Source organism: Pteronotus mesoamericanus, unplaced genomic scaffold (assembly GCF_021234165.1).
Source record: "Pteronotus mesoamericanus isolate MK-2021 breed Mesoamerican mustached bat unplaced genomic scaffold, CSHL_Meso_final scaffold_31, whole genome shotgun sequence".
NCBI classification, from domain to species: domain Eukaryota; kingdom Metazoa; phylum Chordata; class Mammalia; order Chiroptera; family Mormoopidae; genus Pteronotus; species Pteronotus mesoamericanus.
Window position 1 is genome coordinate 9,399,515 of NW_026555312.1, and position 18,038 is coordinate 9,417,552.

Consider the following 18,038-nt stretch of genomic DNA (forward strand, 5'->3'; position numbering starts at 1 on the left):
AGAATTTGGCTAAGTGGGGATTTGTAAAGAAACATAATGTTCTGTGCGGCATCTCAGGTATCTCTGAAAACACTGAATAAATGTTATAACAGTAACTCCTTGCATTTATGAGCTGCTTTTTAGCCATCAAGTGCTTATACATATATTGTGTTATTTACTGTCTGCTGAATTATCAGTAAATCCTACTGCTGGAGATTGCCACCAGCCTACTGTAATGGAAGTTTCCAGCGGCAAGTCTTGGTTCCTTGTAGGGTTGACTTGGAAAGCTGACTTTGTTATTGTTACTTTTTTTGTGGCTGTTCCACAGGCAGCTGCCGTTCCCCAGTAACCCCTTTGCCCCTCATGGAACAGGGCACGCCCACAAAACGAAACTATTGCTATATTGTAAGATAATATAAAACCCTGAAACAGAGGCTTTTAAACGTATTTGCCACGAAAGCTTCAAGCGTGGTTTGTCAACCACCTGCATCAGAAACATTTTTATTTAAAAATGCAAACATGCAGAGATCAAAATTCCATCTTGGCATAGAAAACCCAAATTTCTGGGCATGAGGACTGTAAATCTATGGTTTTAACAAGTACCCTAGACAACCCTTATATATACACTAACAATGAAACACAATTGTTTTAATGTCTCAGGAACTAAGAATAGTTAAATCCTGCCCAGCTGGCTGCTAGACAAATGGCATATACATAAATGTAAGCACATCATGAGGACTCAGATGTGTGGCCCCATCACTGAGCCAGCAAGTCACACACCAAATCAGTAACCGGGAACCCAGGGCAGGGCTGGGGAGGGGCAAGTGAGGCGCTTGCTAGGCACAAATATTTAAGGGGAGCCAAAAATCTTGGTAACCAAGATAAATAAAATCGTAAATGAGTATTTTAAAAATAAAAATGAATGCAAAGAATAATCTGTGATGAACAAAGTATCAACATTTTAAATAAAGACAGAATCAGTATTACTCAATTTTTCCTTTGGCCTCAGGCTCAAATATGGCTCAGCCTGACTCTCTGTTCTCTGGGTCAGCATGCTGACCAGATGGTCCTAGCCCCGTCTTTTGTTGTATTTAACGGTGGAGCCTGGGACAAGAGGAATGCCAACCCCTCATCCTCATGTTGTCATTAAGAAGGTTGAGGTCAGAAACCTAATTTCATTAACTTGGACACATTATTCTGTCCTTTGAAAATAAAAGTTAGATTGATGCCTTGGTCATGTGGCTTGGTTGGTTGGAGCATCGCCCCAGGCGCCAAAAGGCTGAAGGTTCAATACCTGGTCATGGCACATACTTAGGTTACAGGTTCCATCCCCTGTTGGGATGCATACATCAAGCAACCAATCCATGTTTCTCTCTCATCTCTCTCTCTCTCTCTCTTTGTCTCTCCCTCCCTCCCTGACTCCCTCCTTCCTCCTCCCCCTTCCTCTCTCTCTCTAAGATCAGTGAACATATCCTCAGGTGAAGATTTTTTTTTAAATAGGTGATGAGGGGAGTTATTGAGTTCTGTGGTCCTTAAGAAAATGGACTTTTATGCCAGTGAAAAGATTAACTTGCCTAAGACATAAGAGACCTTACCGACTCTGCTGATCCTTGATTTAAGGGACTCAGCAACAATGTGGATGGCCAAATAAGCCCCTCTGTGGGGTGTTCCTCTGCCTCAGATGTTGCTTTCTGATAGGCACTTCTGGGTGTGTGAAATTTTAAATCCTTTTTAAACATCAATGATTGGCATAATTGGTGTAATTATAGGTATCTAAAAAGCAGAAAATGCCTATGTAACAGCTGCCAATAGATGGTTTCAGGAAATATGCAGTCACATGTGGAAAGCTGGGCTCAGGGTAAAAATGCTTGGGTAATATCACTTCCAGATGGACCAGCTTGAATCAGAGATGGCACAGAGATAGAAAGAAAAGAGCAGTCTCCACCAGGACTGAGCCACGCAGGAACCAAGGGGTGGCAAATGCTCTGGAGGAGGGTCTCCCCCGACTGTAAGGTGAGGGTATGCAGCTGAGAGAACCACGGTGGGGCCATCCACTTAGGTTAGGGAGAACTAGAAATAAATAGTCTCAATCATCTTTAGTCGGGTCTATTTTTAAACGTCCCAGAGTTTTTAAGGCCTCTGTTAATGGTAGCAAATTGGAAAGAGCAATTGGCAGCCCCCATTTGCAAAGGTCTATCCTCTTATAAATGGGCATGGAGGAAATGGTAATACCTTGAATTTCTCTACTCCCTAAATATTTGGGGCTATGCTTCATTCATAAAATGCTTGTAGTCTATGGAGAAGTTCTTTGAGCCAGTTTTATTAATAATAGGCCTTTGAACCTGCAACATTTGAACATTGTCCTTAATACCCTCACACTCTTAGAGAACTTGCGGGTTTGGAAGGGGAAAATGAATTAATTGGGAAAAGTTGAAACAACTTAGAGTAATCACCCCTCCTGCAAATTCTTAAGGCCAGCTACCAGAGAGCCTGCCAAAATGGTGACCAAATACTAACCTACAGCTAAAGAACGCTCCTCTCACATTTCCTGAAGATTCTCACTTCATTTGGTTGAATTGCCTACTCTTCTATAAATGAACAGCTCTATTGAACGTAACTAGTATCTTCCCTTAAAAATGTAAATATGTTTAGTAGTTAGGAAATTGAGAATCATTTAAGAAAAAGTTTCAATCCTATTGATGTTTTCTAACATCTATCTAATGGTGGTAGCCCCAAATGGAAAACACTGGGTTTTATTTTATTTTGAGGGGACAGCGATTTTATTTATGATTTTGATCATAGTAGTTAATTTGGGAGCTTGGACTGCTTTCCAGGGTTATGTGAAGTTGGGAGATTTGGTAAGATCCACCTAGAGAATGGGTCAAATGGCCTCTCCAAAGTTTCTTTGCAATCTAATCTAAAAAGTTTAAGATTTGATGATTAATCAGTGACTCTATGATCAAACCCTAAAACAGTGTTTTTATTTTTCATTTATTAAGCACAAAAATTTATGTAGAAGAGATAAAAGAGGGACTGTTCCTGTTGTGTGTTTATGTGTAGATTTTCTCTGAGCACATCTGTCTAAAGGAGAGTCATCATCTTGGGCTTTATGATGACTAGATTAGGATGGACTTTCTTGTATCTAAGGCAAGCTTACGTTCACCTCAAAATATCTTTTGCCCATTTGGTACAAGTATAGTCCACCTGCAGAATATAGTAGAGCAGGAAACAAAACAAAATAGAGTATCTAACAACGCTGTGGTATGTGTCTATAACTTTCTGGTCACTTCCAATTACTGGTTCTCCAGTGAACACCTATTGGTCATTGCTGGCCTTCTGAGGCTCTGTGATTGAAAGACCAAATTATTGGGTTTAGCAGCTCCAGGTATCTTATTCTCACTAAACAAAATCTGGAATCAGGAAGGGAGAAGTATCCCCCCTTCCCTTTTTGCTCATGCTTGCGCTCACGTGCTCGCGCGCGTGCGCGCTCTCTCTCTCTCTCTCTCTCTCTCTGTTTCTCCAGCAGAACAACTCAACTGCCTAAACAGATGACTAAATGGAACGCCAATCTCCCTTCTTAGAGGAACCCTATCTCTGGGAGCATCCCTCAGAACTTTCCCACCACTTGATTTTAGAATGGGGTGAGGATCTGCTATGCTCCCCACAAGGAAGTGTCAGGATTCTTCTACTCTCTTCCTTCCCTTTCCCTGTTGTCTGCTACTTTGGACTTGAGCAAGGGGGTAGGGAGAAATGATTACATTAGGGTCAATTCTGCTCTGGATTGGGGTAGGGGCTTTGTGTAGCCTCTGATATTGGGCATTATCTTTAGAATATGTTCTACTTAATCCGTGCTGTTTATATTGCTGGCCTTTAGTGGCAAAGTTAGGGCTACATGAAAAAATTGCTATATTAAAAGATAAAAACCAAACTGTTTCAAGTGAAAATATTGTGAATGGTGGAGGAGGAAGGGTAGATGTTCCTTGGCCCTTGAGCTTACAACCACAAGTACAGAGAGGCCAAAGAATGTAAGAGGAAGTGCAAGGACTCTCAGAGACTCAGTGATTGATCCAGAAGTGGGTATATAACCCAGAAGCAGCCAATCCCTGGCATGTGATTGCTGAAATAACTGGGCATGAAAAACTCTGTTTTAGAAGGGAGTTTGAAGAATAAACTCTGGAGAAGAGTCAAAAATTTGGTATTGGGAGAAAGTCAAGACACAAAGGAAAACCAAGAGAATACATGATCAATATTAATACCTGCATGGTTTTGATGCTAAATTAGGCAACCAATTAACCTGCTCACTAGAGCCATGGATTTTTAATTATATTGCTCCCAGAACTCTCACGAAATTTCTAGATCCCTCATAGTCATGTGTTTCTTTGCTATAAAGCATCTTGACTTCAGGTTACTTCACTGAGTCACTGTTTCTTACAATCAGAGCCTAACACTAGAAAAGCCAATAACAGAGTAATGAGAATATCCTGGTTAAGTTCTAATGAAAGAAGAAAAAGACCAAAGGCAATTGATCTCTGTTCTCAAGTTCATTTCAGTAGTGTTAAAATCCCTGTTTACTTTGTCACCATGCAGAGATCAAGACTATTTCTGTCGTTGCTGTTTTTTAAATCATGTATGTAATCAGAGACTTGGGATAGGAAAATCATTTCAGAATGATTTGCTGATATCCCTATTTACACACTAATATAATCTATTTACACCATTGGAGAGGAATTGGGGTGGGGGCAGTGTAAAATGATTGTTCCAAAGTTTGGTTTAATTTTTAATCTTAGTTCACTTAAACGTGTGGCTAATTTTCCTCCCCATCACTTTATACCTAACCAGCTCCAGGGTGGGATAAAACTGTCACAAGCATTCCCTTATAACAGTAGGAGCTAGCAATTCCGTGTCTAGGAGCAACTCAAGAAAAGTGCTCACGTTTTTTCACAGACATGGAGAAAAATGCATTGTTACAATACAAATTAGAAATCTTCTTAATCAGCGTTTCTTTAATTTACTTGACCACAAGATATGTGTTCACACCTAGTAACATCTTGAGAGACACTATTTGGGGAAAGTCTTTGGGTGACACTATCTGAGAAATGCAAAGTATTTCACACCCTCACAATACCTTCCCGCCCACTTCCCAGAGTTTTTCTGTTTTGTTTTGTCTTGTTTTTGCTCCACCCCAAGTTTTGGATTCACCCCAAAATTAAAACTGTTAGTAAATTCCCGAATATACTTATGCCACCTCTTTCAAAGACAGGCTTCTAGACCTACTTCTGACAGGTGAGGATCGAAGTGCAATGCGGTTTGAGACTACCGGCCCACAAGAGCCAGGAACTTCAAATAAATTATTCAAAGTGTCGGGGGACTGGCAAACAAGAGTGATAAAGGCCCACATTGGGAGTGTGGGAAAGGGGAGGGAGAAAGCAGAGGCCAAGACTGAAGGTCGGGCATTCCAGAAGAGACAGTTTTCACAGGTTTTAGGTGTTTGGAGCTGGGGAAGTTAGGACAAGCAATGGTAAGAAAGTGGCAATTAACCACACATACAAGGGGAGCTAATTGATCCTTAAACAGGGCCTGGCTGCTCAGATCTTATAAAAGCAGTTACATGCGCCATACACTGTAGCCAATCATCATACTATACTGCTGGGTATTCACTACTCAGCCAACTAAGGATAATAGTGTTTTCATTTGCCTCCTGTCTTTCAACAGTACATTGTGCCAGGAAATAGCACATTTATTATATATTCAAGGACTAGTCCGAAGAATTATGTATTTGGGAAAACATCTAAAGAACCAACAGGCTAAGTAAATGATGATACTTCATTTGTTTTTAAGTCTTACCCTTTAAAAAAAATACCCACAAAGCTCAAATGAAGTATTATTTCAATGTCTTCAGCGTGATGCAAAGCAAGTCTGTGTACTGGTGCGCAAATGAGTTGCAACTTTGTCCTTAAATTAAAAATCTGCAGGATAACAGGAGTCTGGCCCTACATGAAGCTTCTTGCCCTGACTTGACTTAGGCCTGGCCTGTTTGGCAGTACTCCATAAACCAATTGCCCTGAATTGAAACTGTCAGAAGAAAATAATTGGGCTAAATTTACTATCACCTGTATCCACTGACATATACACACAGAGGTACATTGCTAACTAAGGCACAAACCAAAATGCAGCAACCTGGCCAAACAGCCCCCTGGGAAACGCCGTTTGGTGATGTGAGAATTTTTTTCTTCTTCTTTTTAACATTGAGAAGGAAAACAACACATGCAGGAAACCATAAAACCCTTCAAGTTAACTGTAGCTAACGGTCAATCTCATTAGGATATAATGGGTAGGTCGTAGCCCTCTCTATAAAGGTTGAATGTGCTTCTCTGAATAATTTCCAATTTCCTCACGTGCTAGGATCTCTGCCTTTTGAACAACAAAGCACATGTTCCACTCACTATATTTATACTATTTCAATTGTCTCCTGCCTCAGTTACTTCTTCTAACACTCAGTCCAAGCTCATCTTTTATCTTAGAATACATTTGTTGAACTGGAATATGTATCTGTGTGTATACATTTTTTTCTTTTCCAACCAAGCTAATCACTTATACTTACCCTTAGCTAAATGGTAGGAGGGCATCCTTGGGAAAGGGATAGGAAGTGGGATGGCTGTGGGAAGTCAGAGGACTGCCAACCCTCACCTAGGAGCCAAAGGTCTTGGTTAGGTCAGTATCTATATTTGGGAAGTGGAGAAGACACCTATTGATGGAAATCCCAACTAGGGCTCAAGAGAAGTTAGCAAAAGGTTCCAGTGCCTTTTCTTTCACTTCTGACCTTATGACCTAACATCATTTCCGTTCTGCATGTAACAAAACAGATTAATAATCCCTTGCTGCATATATATTAGAACATTCAAAAATACAATTAGGGCAGTGATCCTCCCCCTTCAGTGAGCATTGTGAGTACATGGTAGAGGGGCTTATTAGGTCCGCACCCCCAGAGTCTGTGATAATCTTTATAATCTCGGTGCTAACAAGAGTCTCTAGGTAATTCTGATGAAAGAGTTCATGCCGCAGACTAGGAGACACAGATTCCAGGGACTTGCTGTTCAGAACTGAGTTATCTTTTATGTTGCTTCCACTGTGCTCAACTCCGACATGCGTTACCTTTTGCAACAATCCATGAGGTAAGAAACTAGCAGTTCATGAGCGCATGCAGTAGGTTAGGCATGGGGCCGAGTATTCTCCATGTGTAATTTCACTTTATTTTTTATTGTTTCTCACAATAGCTTTATATGTTAGAAAGCATTCTACTTAGGTTTAAAAACACTGTGGCTTAAAGAGACAAGAAATTTGACCAACGTCTGTCACAGCTAGTTGGCCTGAGTCACTTTCCACAAAATCTGGGGTTCCCGCTTACCAGCAGTTTAACAAGCAAAAGCATTTTGGAAGCTCTTAAGGTGCCTTTGAAGCAATGTAAATATAAAGTCAACAAATATGAAAAACATTAATTATATGCAAGGAAATAGGGAAGGCCACTTTGGGGAAACATGTAAGCATTTAAGGCCTAGTTCCTGTTCTCTAAGAATTCCAGTCTGAGAGAGACCAGTTTGGCTACATTGAATTTTGGAGAACTGGAAAGATGGGCTAAAATCACTGTGTGTGGGGCTTTGACAGGAAGGCAGCACGTGAATTTCGTGTGATAGGGAATTTGGTAGATTTTTAGCAGTCTGACTCCACCCAGATGCCTGGAAGTACTTCTCCAGTCCCTCTCCACTTCAGCTTTCAAATGATAGCTGAGTGGAGATACAGAAATATATGTGGAAATAATATTCCAGAATGAATCAGAGAGGTACAGGTAAACAAACATTAGTAAATATGGGTTAGCAAGGAATTATATAGACCTCAAAGGAGCTAAAAGGGCCTAAAAATAAAGCCACCAGAGAAAAATAAACTATTCCACCTTAAGAAATCCAAATAGGTAAGACAGATTTGCATTCCCAGCAATTCTTAGCTTTTTTTTTTTTTTTTTTTTTTTGACATATAGACCTGTCCAAATACCCCATTGGGATGCTTAATTATTTTAAATTTATGATTAACTATTCTGACCTGTGGCATTACCCAAATCACGTTTTTGAATGAATGCATGAACTCTGTAAACACAGGAAACACAGTACCTAACAAATGCTGATATCCCCTCCCTAGCCCTTTGCTTTCTCATTTTCTTCAGAATCCTTTAAATGCCCCAGTCCCTCCAGAGCAGTGAGTACAAATCCAGGAAGTCTGTTTAGGCACACAGCCCACCACATCAGCTTACATGTTCTTTATTTTTTTTCTTGGCACTTACAGGTATTCATTTAGAAACTGAGAAACCTTAAGCATTACTGATTCACATTTCTGAGGGCTCACAGGGCCAGAAGTGTCTTTAAAGAAAAATGGCTTGACATTCTTAAAAGAAAATCTAAAATTTATTTTTTTATTGATCCAAATTATCTGAAAGAAAAACTCATACTAAACTGTTTGGTTTCCCAGCTTTATTATGCCTTCTCTCACCTGACATGTGAGTATCTCTTATGAGTGTAAATTGATTCAGAGGAAAAAAAGTATGAAAATGACTCTGTCACCTGGTAGGACAGACACACACATTTAAGCTTTTATTTTTAAAGCAACATTATCAGAAATTCTTAAAGAAAATACTTAAAGCATCTGCCCTTACATGGAAAATCAAGGGAGAATAAACAAGAGAATTTTACAAAATAAAATACACCTAAAGAATGCATCATATAAGCTTATTTATGTCAAAGTTTTGATATTTAGGATCTGAAAAAACTAAAATTCAAAGTATCATTAATAAAATGGACATAATTAAATTTAAGCACTTTATAGAAGAGCTGTTCCTTCTTTTGCAAAGATTTTTGAAGAACAGACTTAAGATACCAGGTTGTTTTAAGCTCTTTTTAAAAAACAAGATTATTTTAACTGCAGAACACAAATACAATTAAAACTAAATATATCAGCAAATATGTAAAAGAAAAATTTGGAAACTAGCAGTAATCTTTAAAAGGTGAAAAAATTATATTGGAACACAGTAATTTTATTATTTTGGATGGGGGAATTACTGCTTTTCGTTGAACAAAAGAAAATTGCTTGTTTTGGATTACAGGCTCCAAAAATGTCTTCTTCCAGCTGGGCACTCCAGGATAGACACTCCCTTACCTACAAGCAATCCCAGATGACTAAAGGTTTATTTCCAAATACTTCTTTTAACCCCTCCTCGCCAGTGCTGAAAAACCAGAATAAAAAGCACACATTTTTAATTAACATTTGGAAAGATGGGTTTTATGAACGGCAATTTTTAACCCTCAAAATAAACAAGAAATAGTGCTCCTTAGCAAGTTGCAGCTTCCAAACCAAATACAAATGGGCCTTCAGGAATCCAAGGCACGTCTCAGTAATACTGCTAGGCCTGATTCTTATAAAAAGTGTACATCTTCACTAGCTGAATGAGTGCTATTCAGATTCTGAGGGTAAGAGCTTTCTTCCTAGTCCTCATGGCTCCCATGTCATCCTTACTGCTGCATTTCACTTACATTAATAACCACGCTGGGCACAGAACAAAAGTGGGAGACTTTAGCTACACATGAACCTTTCTGCTTTTGAGGAAAAAACTCATACAACTCTTACATTTCTTAATTGATAATGGCTTTCTCCTCCACAACATATTAATAATTTAACAGGCTTATTTGTTCTAAATCTGTGGAAGACAATAGTAGCCACTGTTAGATGGTAACTATGGGCAAGTCAAGGAGAAAGCAGCTTTAGGAACATAAAAGTTAAAAAATGATCAGCCAGCCAGTTTTATCCTTAAACAAGTCTCTCCACAGTGCCCCTCCCCCCTTTAAAATTTCAAGACAAAGGGTGTTTTTTAAAAATGTGGTAAACTCCTAGAAAATTCCTAGAAAGCACATACAGTTGACACATATTTAACTGATGCCATCATTTCAGGGTCAGGGCCTGCCAAATTTGGCCTAGAGGAACTTAGTATTCCCCAATAAGATGGCATTTAACAGTCTCCTCTCTGAGAACTCACTTGTTTCAATGTTAAGGCAGATGGTATAGTTTCTACACACTACAGGGCCCTCCTAATCTCAGGCTTCAGGCATAATAATGACAAAAGTCAAGATTTAGGGTTCAGTTCCAGCTGATTTTATTTCCTTCTCAAAAAAAGTTATTTACAGAAGGTATATATCAACAATCTGACAGGCAGTGAACTTGACATGATTAGCTGGCATGATTTTTCTTTTTTTGTCCCCCAAACATTGTTTTTGTGGCCTTAAATTTTAAGACAAATATTCTACACGGCATATTGCACAGGATGGATGGCAAAAAAAAGTTTAAAAACAAAAACCCTTAACGGAACTGCCTTAAAGGGCAGACGTCCTAGTGCCTGTCATGTTATATTAAACATACATACACACAATCTTTTTGCTTATTATAATACAGACTTAAATGTACAAAGATGTTTTCCACTTTTTTCAATCTTTAAACACAACAGCTATAAACCTGAACACATATGCTATCATCATGCCATAAGACTAAAACAATTATATTTAGCGACAAGTAGAAAGGATTAAATAGTCAAATACAAGAATGAAAAACGCAGTACATAGTGTCGCGAACTCAAATCGGCATTTAGATAGATCCAGTGGTTTAAACGGCACGTTTTTGCTTATAAAAAAAGTGCAAAAAAGATGTGGTTTACAAATTAAAGCTACAGGATCCCTTTTTGCTGTAAATGCACCAGTTTTAAAGCCTCTGGATAGAACAGTATTATGTTTAAAAAAGTGTGTTTTTCTTAAAAGCATACAGTGTTTGGCTAATTCCCCTCCCCTTCATAAGACTGGGGTGGAAGGGTGGACACTGGTGGCAGGTTAAGGGATACTGTCACTTTAAGAAGCCTGCAGATTGAAGTGTAAACATGGAGAAATTAGGGGCTGATTTTTTTTAAACTGTGAGATATTAACCAGCCGCCCTATTATAAAATCAGGAAATCCAAACAGCGATTTACACCGATTAACACCCCCTTTATATATTTTTTACAAAAATACACTGAGAAAATAATCAAACGTTTTCATCTCTCTTGTCTTTTTTTGTTTTTTAAAAGTGTCAAAAGTCTACATTTAAATATAAAAAATTAAAAGTTAAAACTCTAGCCCTTCAGTGAAGGAGACGTAAAATGGCGTGGGTAACAACAACTACCAAAAAAAGAAAAAAAAAAAAGAAAAAGAAAAAAAGGAAAAAGAAAGAAAAATAAAAGGCAGGAAGGAAGAAATAATAAAGTAAAAAAGAAAGAAAAAGACAAAATAAGGAAAAAAAATGTTTGGCCAGTATAAATACGTCCACATATAAAATGGCATCTGATTACATTTACAAAAAGAAATACGAGGATGGAGCATCGGTGAGGGAAAAAAACACGTCTTCTCATTTACACCTAGAAGGAATAAACACATACACACTGAGAAAAAATTTGGTCCTGAATTGTTTTTTTAAAGTCCAGCACAGATTTGAGTTGCGTTTGAATCCTTTAAAGAGTTAAGAATGAAAAAAAGCTGGTGATAATTTTGTTGTAGGAATCAAACAGAGCGCCATCTATCTGCTTTTTATATTATCCTACACTATTTTAAAAACTGCTCAACAGTCTCATACAGAAATCTTTAAAAGATAGACAGGAGAACATGCTATAGTAACCCCACCAGTGAAATAATCCAACACCATCACGATTCCAATTAAGAGAAGAAAAAAACCTCTTTCCCCCCCCCGAAACCACTCGACCTCCACTGCCCGGGACCACATCCAACAGTCACCTCTCCTCCCGCAGGCCCGGGAGGTCCCCTCGCTGATTTAATCCACGTGGAAGGCGGGAGCCCCGAGCCGCCGCCACCTTCTCCCCAACGTGCAAATCCGTCTCAGTTTGTTATTCGCCCCTTTCCAGTTCGCGTCCTTGTCGCCCCCGCCCCCCGCCCTCGCTGGTGTGGCTTCTTCCAACCAGGTTCTCAGGTCATTTCCGATCCCGGGTCACTCCACAACTCCGGCTGCAGGGGCAAGGAAAAAAAAAAAAAGGAAAAGAAAAGAAAGGGGGGGGGGGTGGAAAAGACGAGCATTGGCCTGCGTGGAGTCTCTCAGTCCGGTCGCTCGAGCCTGCGCGGCCCCAAAACATCGGCCGTCGGTCAAACTCGCCTCTCCAAGCCTTGTGTCTTCCTTGGGGGAGGGGGGAGGGGTGCTGAGGACAAAATCCCCAGGGCCGCGCTGGATTTTTTTACCCCCCTCCTCTCTTGATCAAGAAACCAAACAACAAAAATAAAAAATAAAAATAAAAACACTAAAGAGGCGAAGAGAGAGGGACGAGATTCCTTTAGTCTCCAGAAAATTCCCAACTCAGCTTCTCGCTGGGGTGCCTACCAGTCCGGAAGCCTAAGGGGAGGAGGGGGGGGTCTCTGCACACAAAGGGGAGGACTTTCGAAAGAGCTTTTTTTTTTTTTTTTTGCCATCACAACAACATCAACAACAACAATAAAAAGGTCGCCCGTCTCCCTCGGCTCCACCGCGTCCCCCAGAGGGGATGGGGGGATGGGAGCGTGGGTCCCCAAAATGCCGCGCACTCTTTTGCGACCGCGACGCAAGCAAGCCGACCTCATTACTTTTTTTTTTTTCCTTTTCCTTTTTTTCCCCTTTTCTCTTTCTACTCTCTCTGTCCACTTTTTTCTACCTCAGTCGCCCCGGCCCTCCTCTCCATCGCGCGCCGTTAGTAGGTGAAGACCAGGTTGGAGATGCTGGACTCCAGCCAGTCCCCCGAGATCATCTCGCTGACCTCGGGCGTGCAGTAGTCCGGGAACTCGAAGTGCGAGCCCGAACCCGGCTCCAGGGAGAAGTCCAGATCCCGGTCCAGCGCCGACGACGAGCTGAAACTGCCCAGGGACATGCTCTCAAAGTTTGAGCTGGGATTCAGGTCGAGTGGGTCGTCCTCGAACTCGTCGTCGGAGGCCGAGGAGCCCGCGGAGGACGAGGCAGAGGAAGAGTGGGACGAGGCCGAGGAGGACGCGTGCGAGGGCGCGCTGGACGGCGCAGGCGAGGCGGCGCGCAGGCTGGGGTAGCCGCGGTGGTCAGCGGGCGAGCCGCCCGCGGCAGGCGATGAGGCGGCGCTGCTGCGGCCGCTCAGGCTTGGCCCGTCGGGCGGGCACCCGGAGCCCCCCTCCTCGTACAGGCCTAAGGGGTCGCTAGGGTCGGCGGCCGCGCCCACGCCTGCGGGCGACGCCGCCGCGCCCAGGCCGCCGAACAGGTAAACGCGCTTCACCTTCTTCTCGGCTGGGGGCTTGCCCGCGGCTGCGAGAGAGGCGGGGGCCGAAGCCGCCGCGGAGGCCGCGGCGCCGGGAGTCCGCGCCTTGTACAGCGAATGGTGGTCGGCGGCCGCGGCGCCCAGGGGCAGCAGGGCGGCAGCCCCCGCCTGCTCAGCGGCGAAGGAGGAGGTGGCTGCCGCTTTCCCGCCGCCGCCGCCCGTCAGGATGAGCTTGGCGTGCGGCTTGCCACCCCCGCCGCCCGCCACCTTGGAGCCACAGCTCTTTTTCTGCGCTGGTTTGGAGTTGGCGCCGCCGCTGCTCGCGCCGCCGCCTCCGCCCCCCGCGTTGCTGCTCCCGCCGCCGCCCCCGTGGCCTCCCCCGCTGCTGCCACCGACCTTGTCGCCCTTTTCCCCGGGCTTGGAGGCGGTGGTGGCTGAAGAACTGGCGTTGGCGTTGCCGGACTTCACCTTCTTCCTGGGCCGGTACTTGTAGTCAGGGTAGTCAGCCATGTGCTTGAGGCGCAGCCGCTCCGCCTCTCGAATGAAAGGGATCTTGTCGCTGTCTTTGAGCAGCTTCCAGCGTTTGCCCAGCCGCTTGGAGATCTCGGCGTTGTGCATGTCCGGAGACTGCTCCATGATCTTGCGCCGCTCGATCTGCGACCACACCATGAAGGCGTTCATGGGCCGCTTGATGTGCCCGCTCGGCGTTTTGCACCAGCTCGGGTCGTCGGCCTTGCCGCCCGTGGAGGCGGTGGAGCCGGGCGTGGGGGACGAGGCGATGCCCAGCTCGAGGCCGGCTCCCGAGTCCGAGCTCTCGCCGGCCAGCAGCGCTTCCGTGTTCTCGGCGTTGTTAGTTTGCTGCACCATGGCCCCGGTTCGGCGGGCGCCCACGCGCGCTCACAGCCTCGCGGCGGCCGCGGCGCGATCGCCGGGCCCTCCCGGCTCCCCCGGCTGAGCGCACGCCGAACGGGAGGACGCTCGCGGCGGCTGAGCAGACCTCTCCACTCCCGGTCGGGGCGGGTGGGCGAGAGGTGAGTCTCCAAAAGATGAGAGGAAGGAGTCCTGCGCCTCTTGCAGAGGAATTATAGTTCCCAGACTGGAGAGTCTCTCCCTCCCTCTTTCTTTCTCTCACCGCGCCGCAGTTTGCTGTCTCCTGGCTGAGTCTGGAGACTGTGCTAAAGTGGAGAGGAGTTTCTTGAATGCTGGTTGCTGAAGCTTCCAATGTAAGTTTCTCGCCGCCTCCCAAGCAAGTCCTCTTTTTTTTTCTCTCTCTCTCTCCTTCCCCTGAAGCAGTTGATTCCAGTTCACGAGCGCTCTCAGGAGCTCAGCAAAGCGACATCATCTCTATCACTTAGTCCCTTTCTTACAATGCAAAGCAAAGAGACTCTGGCTCCAAGACTCTCTCTGTGGGCGGAATCAGCACTAAGGAGTTTGTGCAATTATTTTGTTGCAAGGTAGGAAGCCAAAAAGCCTTCATGCAACAGACTGGCATGAATAAATGTATGTTTCTCCCTCCTTTATGCAAGAAGGGAGCTGGTGATGGTAGAGTTCCTCCAATGCAGACTCTTAAAAGAGCGTGCAAGAACTAGAGACCCGGGAGCGAAACCGGCCTCTTCCCCTCACACACCGTTTCTCTTGCTGCAGCTTAGAGCAGACCCCAATTCCGCCTCGCGCCTCTTTATCCTTTCACAGTCCTGGCCGCGGCCAATCAGCCGCTGTAACCAACGCTTCCTCGTGCCAAGCCCCTCCCCCGAGCTTCCCATTGGCTTGGAACCCGATGCAATAATAATCTCCGCGTGCAATGAGAAGCTCCAAATCTGACCTCATTCCAATTTACAGAGCAAACTTTTTAAAAGGGCTGGAAGTACAGCTGAGATTTCTGCTGCCTCTTTTTTCCTTTTGCTCTGTGTGTGTGTGTGTGTGTACGCGCGCGCGTTCTCGCGCGCGCGTGTGAGAAGAGGATGTTAATGCATGAAATTATTAAGAGGAGAGACGGAAATGTACTCTAACCATTATGTTAGATAACAAGGGGCTTGGAAGGGGGGGAAGGGTGAAATACTGTAAATGGAAGCTTTCTGCTTAAAAGCCAAGTGATTATTTTTATTAGTTCTTTTCAGTATTGGAATAAAGACTCAGTCTCTAGTGCAAAATCTGTTCCTTGGCTCCTTCATAAAGCCAACGATGTAAAAAATGGGGGGGGGGGGGAAGCTACAACAATAAATCAATGGATATTGAAAACCATTAAGAAAGTGGTACCTAGACACCTGTCATCACAATTATTTTAACAACTCTAGGTACAGCACAGATGTTGATGTATTGTGTAATTCCCTTCAGAGCAATTTTTGTAGAAGGCAGAAAAGAGGAAATTTTGCAATAATTACTTTCTTAACCAAACAGGTTTTTTGTTTTTTTGTTTTTTAATGATTTAAACTCCTCTATAAATCCTAGATAGCCAAAACAAAGGAGTTCTATGTTGCAACACGTTAGGCAGTATTCCGTAATTAATTCAATGGGAGAATGTCCATAGTTTTGTATAGAATGACAACGTTGAGTAAAGGATGGGAATCAATTGTATACTTTCTAAATATTTGTTTTCCACATTTTCAAAATGAAAGATTACTTCACTCTCTGTCCTTCTCCGCCCCCCCCCCCGCAAAACCTTCTCTTTTCCCTTATATACATTTATTCCTGTGTATTCCTCCATAAAAGGAACTGAAAGGCCAAGGCAAAGAGAAACTGTAGAAGGTGGTGACTAGTAGCAGAAGAGAATGGAGCCTCTGGTTTTATATTAAACTTGGCTGTTGGTCCTTCGTACTGGTTTTGTAACCCTGGGGATGTGACCATTCTCAGTTTTCCTCCTCTGATACAGGAACACTAGGAGCTACTTCATATAGGGTTGTTTTAAGGGTTCAATGAGTTTGATAAATAGTAAACCCTCAGTGAATGCTATTATCCTTCCCTTGATAATTCAAATGCTTGAGACACTCCTTCAAGTAGAAGCATCCTATTGTTCAAGAGACTAGAATTAAAAATGGCACTGATGTGAAAAAAATAATCACAGATTGTGGATGTGAACCATCCAAGGACAGTAATGACAAATCTCTTGTTCCAATGATTTTTAAAAAAAGGAGCTTTGTGAAGAGCATTGTGAATAACGTGTCAAAGAAAAGATGCCTCCTTAGAACACATGTTAATGTGACCACAAAACCTACCTTTGTTCCAAGGTGTGAAAATTAGAATTCTAGTAAAAATTGGTCTTCCCTAACACCATAATAATAAACTGTTTCTCTACAGGCCAGTCATAGGGAGGTCCAACCTAACACAATTAAGTCAGCTTTCAATTCAGATCAAACTAGTGCTAGGCAGCAGATTTCTATTTATCTTGTCAAACTTTTAAAGTATATAGGCTGGCAAGAGGCCCAGGTTGTCAGATTTAGAATTTTACTGGAAAGAACACCCTTTGGAGACATCTGAGTGGATCTCTAAGGATTAACCACAAGCAAGTATGCTTTTGTGGGTAAAAGCAAAAAATTTTTGACCATTAGCTACCCAAGTTATACGCTTTTTCTTTTAGAAGGGGAAACAAATCCTAAAAACAAAAAACCTCACAGGCACCTTTTTTCTCTCTCTCTTTTTTTTTTTTTTGTATAGAACAAAGTTGGGTGTATTGTGCATTTCACATTCTTTGGTATGCACACCAAAGCACATTCCTAAATATTACCCATCTGACATTAAAATTAAGAGGTTTGTTTTTTGTAAAATCCATATTGTCACTAAAATTAAAAAAAATTATAAATCCTATATTTATTTTCAAATTTGTACCAAAAAATGACTTGAGAGTGTAGCTATTTTATGACAGTTCAGTCAAGGTATCAATATAATTATATTTCTGAAGCCATTTATGCTCTACCACTGTATATAAAAAGTTAATCAAAGCAGTCATGGTAATTTTGTTTATGCTTAAAGCACACATATTTTTTAAAAGTATGTGCCAAAAAAATTAGCCACTGGCCTATTTCTATTCTTCAGTGTATTTTCTGTATTGCAACAAATCCAGTAGATTTTAAGAAACACCAGTGTTACATGCTACTAAGGAAGAAAAACTGCTGATTACACTGTGACATCCCCCAGTTGTAGGACATAGCCCTATTTCAGAGGTGTTGAAAATGAAAAAGTTGTTTGAATTGAAGAAATATAGTATTAGTAAGACTTCTGAAGTAGGTTTGTTCTTATGTTAGTAGTTCTCTTAAAAGGTAAGAAAACATGTGACAAACAGCCTTTTATTAAAGTCATCTTTCTCACCAACTGAGTAGGTGCACACTGGAATGTGTTAGGCCTCTGAATAGCAAATAATGAGAAAAGATTGCTGTGTTCTCATTACTTTACTTCATGTGCTTTATAATCAGGTCTCCATTACTGATATTTTTTCCCCAAATACCAGATATTTGGTGGCCCCTACTAAATCAGTACTCAGTGTTCCCTCTGCTGGCTTTGCAGTACATGAAGTAATTCTTAATAATGCCACTCTTTAAGCCATTTTAACAATAAAACAAGATAATTTTGCAAAAAAAAATCTTTTAAAATAACAGATTAATTGTCTTGGTCAGCAACAAGGTTAGACATTTCAAATTTTGAATGAAGGGAAATATTTTATCTCATTTTCCATTAAATAATGGAATTCTATTTGAGGCCTGCTAATTCATTTCTAATGCTCTCACACACCTGCGCAACATAAAATCTC

At 42.3% G+C, this 18,038-nt stretch overlaps 1 protein-coding gene across 1 annotated transcript; it reads right to left on the bottom strand.

Annotated features, from left to right (window-relative positions):
- Positions 1-12,018: 12,018 nt before the first annotated feature.
- SOX4 (SRY-box transcription factor 4) lies at positions 12,019-14,233 on the bottom strand. Its single transcript, XM_054592192.1, has one exon. The coding sequence runs from the start codon at positions 14,162-14,164 to the stop codon at positions 12,767-12,769; it is 1,398 nt and encodes a 465-aa protein (XP_054448167.1). The 5' UTR covers positions 14,165-14,233; the 3' UTR covers positions 12,019-12,766.
- Between the last annotated feature and the right edge of the window lie 3,805 nt (positions 14,234-18,038).

Bases quoted from the DNA above. Each gene is read 5' to 3' on its own strand.
- SOX4 (XM_054592192.1), bottom strand. From the start codon at position 14,164: ATGGTGCAGCAAACTAACAACGCCGAGAACACGGAAGCGCTGCTGGCC.